Source organism: Oncorhynchus kisutch, linkage group LG13, assembly GCF_002021735.2.
Source record: "Oncorhynchus kisutch isolate 150728-3 linkage group LG13, Okis_V2, whole genome shotgun sequence".
NCBI lineage: Eukaryota > Metazoa > Chordata > Actinopteri > Salmoniformes > Salmonidae > Oncorhynchus > Oncorhynchus kisutch.
In genome coordinates, this window is record NC_034186.2 from 37,771,402 (window position 1) to 37,783,643 (window position 12,242).

The window sequence follows — 12,242 nt, forward strand, 5'->3', positions numbered from 1 at the left end:
ATGTTATGGTAAGAACAGCTCAAAGAATCAAAGAGAAATGACAGTCCATCTTTACTTTAAGACATAAAGTGCAGTCAATCAGGAAAAGTTCAAGAACTTTGAAAGTTTCTTCAAGTGCAGTTGCAAAAACCATCAAGCGCTATGATGAAACTGGCTCTCATGAGGACCGCCACAGGAAAGGAAGACCCAGAGTTATCTCTGCTGCAGAGGATAAGTTCATTAGAGTTACCAGCCTCAGAAATTGCAGCCCAAAGAAATGCTTCACAGAGTTCAAGTAACAGACACATCTCAACATCAACAGTTCAGAGGAGACTGCGTGAGTCAGGCCTTCATGGCCAAATTTATGCAAAGAAACCAATAGGAAGAAGAGACTTGCTTGGGATAAGAAACATGAGCAATGGACATTAGACCGGTGGAAATCTGTCCTTTGTTCTAATTGAGTCCAAATTTGATATTTTTGGTTCCAACCTCCGTGTTTTTGTGAGACGCAGAGTAGGTGAACGGATGATCTCTGCATTTGTGGTTCCCACCGTGAAGCATGGAGGAGTGGTGTGGAGGTGCTTTGCTGGTGACACTGTCTGTTATTTATTTAGAATTTAAGGCAGACTTAACCAGCATGGCTACCACAGCATTCTGCAGCGATACGCCATCCCATCTGGTTTGCGCTTAGTGGGACTATCATTTGTTTTTCAACAGGACAACGCATCTCCAGGCTGTGTAAGGGCTATTTGACCAAGAAGGAGAGTGATGGAGTGCTGCATCAGATGACCTGGCCTCCACAATCACCTGACCTCAACCCAATTGAGATGGTTTGGGATGAGTTGGACCGCAGAGTGAAGGAAAAGCAGCCAGAAAGTGCTCAACATACGTACATAATCTAATACATATGTGGGAACTCCTTCAAGACTGTTGGAAAAGTATTCCAGGTGAAGCTGGTTGAGAGAATGCCAAAAGTGTGCAAAGCTGTCATCAAGGCAAAGTTTGGCTACTTTGAAGAATCTAAAATCTATTTTGATTGGTTTCACACTTTTTTGGCTACTACATGATTAAAAATGTGTTATTTCATAGTTTTGATGTCTTCACTATTATTCTATAATGTAGAAAATAGTAAAAATAAAGAAAACCCCTTGAATGAGTAGGTGTGTGACTAGTGCTGTATAATTACATAGTTACAATGGTTTAATTCATGTAAAAACGTTAGCAGAAATAATCAGAGGGACTTCCATGTTATTGTCATGCGCACCACAAATCATGTTCGGGTTGCAACACGAGCTGGACATTTTTTCTTCGATATTTCCTCTCTCGACGTAACCCACGTTAAGTGGCGGACTGAGACAATATAGTAGATCAGTCAAACATAATCTAATACATTAGGAAGTTGGAGAGAAGCATGCAACGATGATGTTGCTATTTAATCCGATACATAGTGTGAACAGGACATATAAAAGCACTCCTTGCGACCTAAAGGTAACAATGAATATTTGTATACTATGCCATTGAGACTTTACTATTTTGCATGAGCTGATGGGGAATGGTTTTCCATCATTTCAGTTTTGAAAATTAAGCCAAACAGTGAGATAATCAGAATATAGAGCATTTGTTCCATATTTTTTCTTCTGCTGGCCTTGAAATATCCAATAAATGTCGTTCCACTTCATGATTGTGTCCCACTTGTTGTTGATTCTTCACAAAAAAATACAGTTTTATATCTTTATGTTTGAAGCCTGAAATGTGGCAAAAGGTCGCAAAGTTCAAGGGGGCCGAATACTTTCGCAAGGCACTGTATATGGACAACTAAATGTACATAACACTGACCCTTTATACTGATGTCTCATCTGTTTTGTCCATCCATCAGCTAGCTGCTCAGGGGGAGGTCTCAGGTGGCTACAAACCTGAGCAAAGGTGAGAAATATCCACTGACCAATGGTGCAAAGACTACAATTTGCCCGACTTGTGTAGCATGGTACAACCAGCATGATCACTATGACTTGTGTGCTGTGTCCTGTGTAATAATATACTGAACAAAAATATAAACGTAACACACAACAATTCCAAAGATTTTACTGAGCTAGAGTTGAAATCAGTCAATTTAAATAAGTTAATTAGGCCCTAATCTATGGATTTCACATGACTGGGAATACAGATATGGATCTGTTGGTCAAAGATACCGTAAAAAAAAAGGCAGGGTCGTGGATCAGAAAACCCGTCAGTATCTGGTGTGACCACCATTTGCCTCATCCAGCTCAACACATCTCCTTCGCATAGAGTTGATCAGGCTGTTGATTGTAGCCTGTGGAATGTTGTCCCACTCCTCTTCAATGGCGGTGCGAAGTTGCTGGATATTGGCAGGAACTGGAACATGCTGTCGTACACGTTCATCCAGAGCATCCCAAACATGCTCAATGGGTGACATGTCTAGTTAGTATGCAGGCCTTGGAAGAACTGGGACATCTTCAGCTTCGAGGAATTGTATACAGATCCTTGTAACATGGGGCTGTGCATTATCATGCTGAAACATGAGGTGATGGCGGCGGATAAATGGCACGACATTGAACCTCAGGATCTCGTCAGCAGCATTTGGAGAGAAAGCCATGGTGGATTGCCTCCTGGAAAACATCAGGGACATTTCTAGACATGTTCATTGAATTCAATGGTTAGTCATATACTGGGTGGTGATTGACTGTAACCTGTCTGTTATGTCCTTGTGTAGTGTGTCTTAGGAGGCAGATCCTAGTGCATTGACCCTGGCCAGCTCTGGAGGCTATGCAGTCATAGTGAAATATCTTCTCCAACATGCAATAGATATTAATGCTTATGACTGTGTGGCTTGTAAATTATATAATTAAATGGTATAAATAACTGCTCCAGGACTCTTGATTCCTTCAGAAATAACACACATTCTATTAATGAATGTCTGTCATGTTTAATAAGAATGGTGGTACCCCTATTCTCTACGCTGTTTGCGGGAACCACGTAAGCTATGCCAAGGCCCTGTTAGGTATGATGCTTCATACCCCTGCACACGATGAATTAATTAAAATGAAGGTAATTTCCAAAACCAAAGTACTGTAGTCATCTCAGTGGCACAAATAAATATGGTAATGTGATTTTAATTCAGATAGAAGGGGCAGACATGAACATTGAGGCATATTCTGGGTATAGTCCAATTGCCCTAGCTGTCACCATCAGACACAAAAAGGACAAAGATAAGCACCCTCTCGAATGTTTTGTATATTAAGGACGTTTATCAGTATTTTAAGGACAATCATACTAAGTTTAAATAACTATTTTTTTTTAAATGAAGTGATTGTAAACAAATAAAAACAAATGGCTTAAGAATTTTACAATGTTCATTTGGAATGGCAAATCAAATAAGGCACAAGAACATTTCAATAGGCATGTGGTTACGTGACCTTAAAGCCTGTAAAGCTGCAATAACAAATCCAGATTCAGAGTCCTCCTTTATCCCCTTGTTGTTTCTGTGATGCAAGCAGGTGACCAACTAAAAATGTCCTCACCAAAAATAGTCAGATATGGTTCCCATTCCAAAGTTCATGTGGGTGGTACAGTCTTCCAGCAGTCATGTTATTCAATGTTACTACACCCTCTTTCCCTATAGGTCTCTCTCTCTCTCTCATGCAGAAACAAAAACGTCACAAAGCTCTTTCCCCCAGGACATCCAAGGAGTAAACAATTATTCGCCCAAAAAAGTCAGCACTGTTCTCAAACACTATTTTTAGCCTGTGCACCATGTGGGCCTCCTGAATGGGAAAGCTGTGGGTGTGGAGTTAAGAACCAGATAAGTAGAACTGCAGTGGACAATATTGTTTGAAAGCTGTTTTGTGTACTCTAAGTAACATTAAAATCAACATTTCTGTATTACAGTATGCAGTGCCAGGCATAACTTTTCTGTACTATTACAACTTGCATTTCTGCAACTATTACAAGACTAGTTGAGGTAGCTTGTACATCAGACTACCATATGCTTAGTATGGCCACATTTAAAAATACCAAATGCGGGACAAAGGGATCATTTTACAGGACATTCATGGCAGTGTAGCCAAAATGAATAGATTGAGTGGGTGTGTCAAAAGGAGTGGGTGTATGGAAAGTGAATAAACTAATTGGGCAGATTTGTTGCCACTCAAGACCGTTTTGCGTGGCTGATTGGGCTGCACGACGAGTCGATAAGCCAGCGACCAGTGCACTGGTGTTGTATCGACGTGCCTGCCAACTTGAATTGCTTCCTACTGGATATCACGGTCACGTCGCGGCGGTAGCTAACGTAGCCATTTTTTTCTCCCACATGATTTAATTTAAAGTAGGATAGCAGCCTACACAATAAATAACTAATATTGATAACCATCTAGATGTCATCTTGATACATACAGTCTACTACTCAATGAAGAGGGCATGGATGGCAACAACACCGAGAAACAGTGCCCTTCGCTCCCGCTTGACAAGCGCTGCTGTGCGGCAATGGCGTGGGAACTACCTACCTTGTAGCCACATATGAGGGGGACAGTTACAGTAAGCACACACATACAACACATGAAGCAACAGTACACCCATAATCAATACTTTTAATAAAGAAATAAACAATTGTCAGTTTTATAACTGAAAATGTAAAAATGTTTGTGCAAAACTAACAGTGAAATACGACTCATCCTCTGGCTTAAAAACAGAAGTCCAAACTCTCGTGGTATGGTAGCTCAATGTACGGGAAGTTGCGTGGTAAGAGAGAGAGAGAAAAAAAAAAGGCTAAATCATAACTGCCTAACCTATAGCAGCCTGCTTGACACGCCCACTACTTTCCTTTTGACACACCCACAAGCCCATTCTCCAGTCATATTGGGATGCAGATACCCCCTTCTCAGTTTAGCTGGAGTTTAGACTGAAAAGATATGACACTAGCATACGTCTCACGGTGCGCTTAATATCAGAACTCAACAACGATTGGAGAAGTGTTTAACATCGCCAGTAGCGTTGCAAGTGTTCCAGTTCTTGATACAAACAGGTGTGCGTGGCACCTACCTCCATACCCCGTTGAAAGGCGCTTAAATATTGCCTTGCAAAAGTATTCAGACCCCTTGGATTGTTTAACATTTTGTGTTACAAAGTGGGATTAAAATGAATTGTCATTTTTTTGTCACCAATCTACACAAAATACTGTCAAAGTGGAAGATTTATTTTAATTCATCGTAAAAAATGAACTAAAATACAGTCGTAGCATAAGTATTCTGCTCCCTTAGTCAATACATGTTAGAAACACATTTGGCAGTGATTAAAGCTGTGAGTCTTCTTGAGTAAGTCTCTAAAAGCTGTTAGTACACCTGGATTGTGCAATATTTGCCCTAATATATATATATATATCTCTTTTTTAAATTTTCAAGCTCTGTCAAGATGTTGGGGATCATGGCTAGACAGCTATTTTCAAGTCTTGCCATAAATGTCATGCAGATTTAAGTCAAAATTGTAACTTGGCCACTCAGGAACATTCACTGTCTTGTTGGTAAACAACTCCACTGTAGATTTGGCCTTGTGTTGTAGGTTATTCTCCTAATGAAAGGTGAATTCCTCTCCTGTTGTAAAGCAGACTGAAGCAGGTTCTCCTCTAGGATTTTTCCTGTGCCTAGCTCCATTTTATTTATTTTTACCTAGAAAAACTCCCCAGTATTTGCCGATGTCAAGCATACCCATACCATGATGCAGCCACCACCATGCTTGAAACTAGGAAGCTGATCTGTTGTGTTGGATTTGTTCCAAACATAAGGCTTAGCGTTTAGGCGAAAATATTTATTCCTTTGCCATGTTTTGTTGTAGTATTACTTTAGTGCATAGTTACATACAAGATTCATGTTTTGTCATATTTTTATTCTGTATATTTGTACTCTTCTTTTCACTCTGTCATTTAGTCACTACAATGTTGTTGATCCATCCTCAGTTCTCCCATCACAGCCATTGAACTCTGTAGTGGTTTAAAATCACCAATGGCCTCAGTAACATCCCTGAGCAGTTTCATTCCTGTCCTGCAGTTCAGAAGAATGACTATCTGTAATGGTAGTTTAATAAATAATCCACATTATAATTATTAACTTGATCATGCTTAAAGAGATATTCAATCTCTGATTTGTTATCGTTACCCATTTACCAATCACTGCCCTTCTTTATGAGGCTTTCAAAAAGCTCCCGGGTCTTTATAGTCGAATCTTTGCTTGAAATGTAATACTTGACTGAGGGACTTTACAGATTTATATGTATGGGTGACAAAGGAAGGGCAAGTCATTCAAAAATCATGTCAACCCCTATTATTTCACAGATTCCATGTAATTTCTTATGTGATTTGTTAAGACAAATTTGACTCCTGAACTAATTTAGGCTTGACTAAACAAAGGGGCTGAATACTGATGCAACGGCTATATTGGAGTTATCGACATGTGTATTATACATTTTTTTCACTGACAGTATTTTGTGTAGATTGTTGCCAAAGAAATGACAACTAAATCAATTTTAATGCCACTTTGTACCAATAAAATAGGAACAAATAAAAGGGGTCTGAATACTTTTGCAAGACACTGTATCTTATCAAAAGTACAACGTGACTGCAAAAGATAGGTTGGAATGTCTGACTGAAATACTGGACAAATCAACCTTTTTCGTAAATGAGTATTGTTTGAATTTATTGATAAAATGCAGGACATGATTGTTTGGTTGCGGGACAAATGGCCAAAATGCAGGACTGTCCAGCACAATCCGGGACATGTGGTCACCCTATTCACGCTACAGAAACAGGAGATTGGCCCGTAGGGCAGGAGCCTTTCTGGCTCGGACAAGGCTTACTTACCAACTCATTTTAACTGGTATGATTTTTAGAGACATTTAATAATACATTGAAGGATATTTGTAGTGAGCTGTTGTCTTCAGGGTAAAAATGTGTGATTTTTGCCAATTCTCCAGCTTTTGGGCTTCCTGAGGGGAAAACAAGTAGAAACATTTTTAGGATTGTTGACATGGACAGAGTCTGTCTCTTTTTAAAAACATATATGTTATTAAAGCATAGTATGACAATGTTATAATATAAATCATTTCAAATCACAACTTCATTGTGATACATGGACTAAAAGAGTGTGTGTGTTTGTATTACCTTCCAATCGGCATGTTTTTCCTGAAAAGCCTCCTTGGAACTGCACCTTTAATTCAGACACTCTGACGGGCTGTGGGAATTCAAGAGTAACCCACTGAGAATCACCCTGTAAAAAGGGAAAGTAGTGACAGTGTTATGGGGTAGCCAGAATATGGTTGAGCATGACTGTATGTCACATATTATTATTATTATGATGATATTAATTGTTTCAACCGGAGCTTAGCAATAAGTACATCTTTCCCTAAAACTCAAAAGGCTCGGCTGCCATAATGTGGGCACCGCAGAGCCGGCACGGCATATGGCAACAGAAAAAATACACCTCAATACAGGGATTAAAAATGTATCTAGGTAAGTCAGTTAAGAACTAATTCTTATTTACAATCACGACCTACCCCATCCAAACTTTAACACTGGGCCAATTGTGCACCGCCCTATGGGACTCCCAATCATGGCCGGTTGTGATATTGAGATGCAGTGCCTTAGACCGGTGAAGATGTTGCTGTACTCCTAATTATTCCATTATCCCAACTGACAAATCGAGAATAATGGAATACTGCTGGTTTTTAATTAAACTGCCTTTTTCATCCTCATGCTAGGCTAGCTAGGCTAAAGCAACCCATTGGATTTCATAGCAACTCAACACTACACATCGCATTTTCATGGAATCCAATGGGCTGCTTTAGGCTAGCATGAGGATGAAAATGGCAGTTTAATTCAAAACTAGCAGTACTTACATTTTCTCAAATTGTCAGTTGGGATAATTAGGAGTACAGCGATATCTTCCATCCCTGGATTGAGGTTATGTTTTTTAACCTTATCCCACACTGGCTCAACTGTGCCTATATTATGGCAGCAGAGCGTTTTGACCTGTAGGGAAAGATGTACATCGTTGAGCTTAGGTCAAAACAATTCTGGCTATCCTATGTCATAGGTTAGCTACTAACTAGCCTCTGGCAACAGGCTTTCACCTCACCTTTGTGAGCAGAGGCTAAGGGTAGCCTAATAATAATACTAGTATTAATATCATAACCACATAGTGCATCCTAATGATCTCTCCTCCAGGTGTGCACTCAGTCACTACTCCCCATCAATTGAATTAGATTCATCTTGGCCTGGGATAGATCCATATACCAGTCATTTACTTTCAAATTCATGAAGGGAAGTGAACAAGTGCACACTTCGTGGGGAAGGAGGCAATAGAGGCGCACGAGAATGTGCCGATGCTGGCCCTTTTGAGGTATGCGCAGCTATATTGTGATTGTAGTTACCTGGTCAGAGTTCCAGCAAGTTTCTTCATTTGAGTCAAACATGTACTTCTTCCCAAATTGCTTGACATCTCTGTTTAAAACCGAGCTTACTCTGTATAAAACAAAAAGACACACAGCAAATTTAGTCATGACATCATCATGCTGCAGCAGGACTGCTACATGTTCCTTCTAGGATGTTAAAGAGAGATTTCAGCATTGAGCTTAGCTGAGGAAGCCTCGATTCCATTCTCTTCTATCGAGGCGTAGTTGGTCCGAGGACCTTACATGTTCTGTTTAAAGGAAATTTGTCTCTGGATGTGAAAATAGCCACATACTCAATCTAAACTTGAATCAATTCTCAATTGCGGTATGGTTCTAGAAACATAAATCCCTCTACTTTCAAATCACATCAAAATAATGATTATTTAACAGAGTTGCAGCTAACAGTATTTCCAAAGATGTATATAACTAAACCAAGATAACGACAGGCTGTGGTTTTCCAGTGGGCAAAACAAGCAAGGAGGGGGCAGTGCTAAGCAAGAGCTAACGAGATCCTATTGGCGCGTTATAGCGTCATCTGCATATATTCGTTAGGGAACGCCTACTTTGAAGTGAGCGTGTGCAATAACTCAGTTTGCCTTTGCACTCTTTCTAAACAACGCGATTTTTTAAACACTTTTGCAAAGGGTAAAGTCTACGAACCTTAGTCCACTCTGTTCATAATAGATTCCAGTTTGTGAACATCAAACTCTATTGACATCAAATGTTTCAATGAAAATAATTGTAGATACCATCGTATCCCACTGCCCGCCAGTGGGCTTTTTCTCACCATCATATTTGGTAGTGAGTGAAAACGCCAAGCGGATGCTTCACACTATTTCTCAGTTACAACGCCTTTGTGGCGTCTGTCTTCGGACACGGGTGTTAGGAGACGCAGTTAGCAAAACTCCCCCATACAGAAGAAGCCTTCATCGAATGACTATGTAATATGATGGGACTGAGAAGCTGGCAACAACATTGGGTCAGTCGATTCTGAGAACACTTACATGTACAACTGCGGTCCTTCCGCGGGGTTAATTTGGACGTTTTTATTAAAAGTATGACTTTTTCCTCTTGTTGTTCATACTATATAAAAATATTAAATTGGCCCATGCACATTCGCACCGAGTTGAGCGCCACAAGTTAGGAAAAATTCGGAGGTTCGATTCGATAAAAGTAACCTATTAAGTATGAATTTGAGCACTCAGCGGAAGGACCGCAGTTGTACAGGACCTTTTTACAAGAATAGTCTGATGGGGAAAACGTTGTAGTTAATCCCGTGACCTCAATTCGCCTCGATATACGAGAACTGAGTTCAGCAAAATGTCCGACGCTTATTTAACACAAACACGTTTATTTTTCACTGTTAATCGAATGTGGCGACAAATCTAAAGGTATAACATTAGATATCTTGCCCGCACACAGTGTGTTAAAATGCCAAACTAACACGTTCTTACCTGCTCTGTGTTTCACTGCAAATCAATGAAGACGCCATGTCTGATCTCACAACTGAGGGCAAATTGCCGTATTGTAATAGAGATTAAGCTCTTCTATGTACGACGGTACTGGCAAAGGACTTCAACAAGATTAACCCGTTCTCCACTAGATGGCAATCGTGTTCCTTTCTTTTTTGTCATATCTCATCCATGGCGTTTATATCTAAGACAGTACAGTATGATCGGCTAAAACTGATTCTCCAATAGAAATCCCTGATCGCAGTTGGAGTCGACGTTGGCGAGCAAAGCTCATGCGTAGAAACGGTCGTCTCGCGCAGAACTGCGCATGTGCACGCCGTCAAATCAAAGGCACACCTTTCACATAAAGTATTTTTTTTTTTACAAATGAAAACGTGTCAGTTCGTCACTTTCACGAGGTTGGAGTAATAACATGTTCAACTACTTAAGACATTGGCTCGAATATACGCTGTCCCTTTATATTTTGAGAAAATTAACAATTTAGGAAGAATTGTTCACTTCTCTCAATGATTTCTCAAACCACGACCTGGTCTGTTAAACAAGCGGTCCCGGAAGTCTTGCGATGTTGAAACTTCTGGGTTTATAAACTCTGTGGAAAAGATGTTACAAGGTCAGCGCTAAATGACATCCTCCTTTAAAAAAAAAAGCTGCAAACCCGTCAAGTAATCTAAAGTTTCTAAACAAGCATTTCAGTTTGCCACTATCTATTGCTAACTTGCATGCCCAGGTCTAAATCTTAAAGGCTGTGACAGTTAAACACAGGCAGTTAAAATCAAATGTATTTATAAAGCCCTTATTACATCAGTAGATGTCACAAAGGGTTTATACAGAAACCCAGCCTAAAACCTCAAACAGCAAGCAATGCAGATGTAGAAGCATGGTGGCTAGGAAAAACTCCCTAGAAAGGCAGGAACCTAGGAAGAAAGGAACCAGGCTCTGAAGGGTGGTCAGTCCTCTTCTGGCAGTGCCGGGTGGAGATTATAAGAGTACATGGCCATTAAGGCCAGATTGATGATGTTCAAACATTTGCAGATGACCAGCAGGGTCAAATAATAATCACAGTGGTTGTAGAGAGTGCAACAGGTGGGGTTATATAAATGTCAGTTCGCTTTTCATAGCCGAGTATTTAGAGATCGAGACAGCAGGTGCGGTCTTGCTTTGGCAATGTTAACATATGTTTCCCATGCCAATAAAGCTCTTGAATTTAATTGAAGTTGAAAACAGCAGGTCTGGGCCAATGTAGCACATCCGGTTAACAGGTCAGGGTTCCATAGGCAGAAGAGTTGAAACTGGATCAGCATCACGACCAGGTTGACCGGGGACAGGCAGGAGTCATCAGGCCAGGCAGTCCTGAGGCATGGTCCTAGGGCTCAGGTCCTCCGGGAGGGAAGGGAGAGAGAGAATTAGAGTCAGCATACTTAAATTCACTCAGGACACCAGATAAGACAGGAGAATTACACCAGATATAACAGACAGACCCCAGCCCTCGACACATAGACTATTGCAGCATAGATACTGGAGGCTGAGACGGGGGGGGGACGGGGGGACGGGGGGGTTGGAGGACACTGTGTCCCCGTCCGACGATAACCCCGGACAGGGCCAACCAGGCAGGATATAAACCCACCCACTTTTCCAAAGCACAGCCCCCACACCACTAGAGGGATATTAACAGACCACCAACTTACTACCCTAAGACAAGCCTGAGTATAGCCCACAAAGATCTCCTCCACCGCCCGAGCCCAAGGGGGAGCAAGACCTGACAGGAAGATCACCTCAGTGACTCAACGCACTCAAGTCGAGTATAGCGCAAAAAAGCCTGGCACCACGTGACGCACCCCTCCTAGAAACGGCACTAGTAAGCCAGTGATGGGGCCCCGTAATATGGTCAGAGGCAGAGAATCCCACTGGAGAGAGGGCCAGGCAGAGACAGCAAGGGCGGTTCGTCATTCCAGTGCCTTGCCATTCACCTTCTCACCCCTGGGCCAGACCACACGAAATCATAGGACCTACTGCAGAGATGAGTCTTCAATAAAGACTTAAAGGTCGAGACCAAGTCTGCGTATCTCACATGGATAGGCAGACCATTCCATAAAAGTGGAGCTCTATAAGAGAAAGCTCTGCCTCCAGCTGTTTGCATAGAAATTCGAGGGACAATAAGGAGGCCTGCAACTTGTGACCGTAGCGTATGTGTAGGTATGTATGGCAGGGCAAAATTGGAGAGATAGGTAGGAGCAAGTCCATGTAATGCTTTGTAGGTTAGCAGTAAAACCTTGAAATCAGGTCTAGCCTTAACAGGAACCACATGTAGGAAGGCTATCACTGGAGTAATATTATCAC

General features: G+C 41.2%; 1 protein-coding gene across 1 annotated transcript; it reads right to left on the minus strand.

The window, feature by feature from the left end:
- Positions 1-3,094: 3,094 nt before the first annotated feature.
- Positions 3,095-10,209, minus strand: nr2c2ap (nuclear receptor 2C2-associated protein). The gene is made up of 5 exons (XM_020498836.2): positions 9,888-10,209; positions 8,413-8,503; positions 7,145-7,250; positions 6,902-6,969; positions 3,095-3,776 (listed from the first exon to the last, which is right to left on the minus strand). The coding sequence occupies exons 1-5, from the start codon at positions 9,923-9,925 to the stop codon at positions 3,654-3,656; spliced, it is 426 nt and encodes a 141-aa protein (XP_020354425.1). The 5' UTR covers positions 9,926-10,209; the 3' UTR covers positions 3,095-3,653.
- Positions 10,210-12,242: the final 2,033 nt, after the last annotated feature.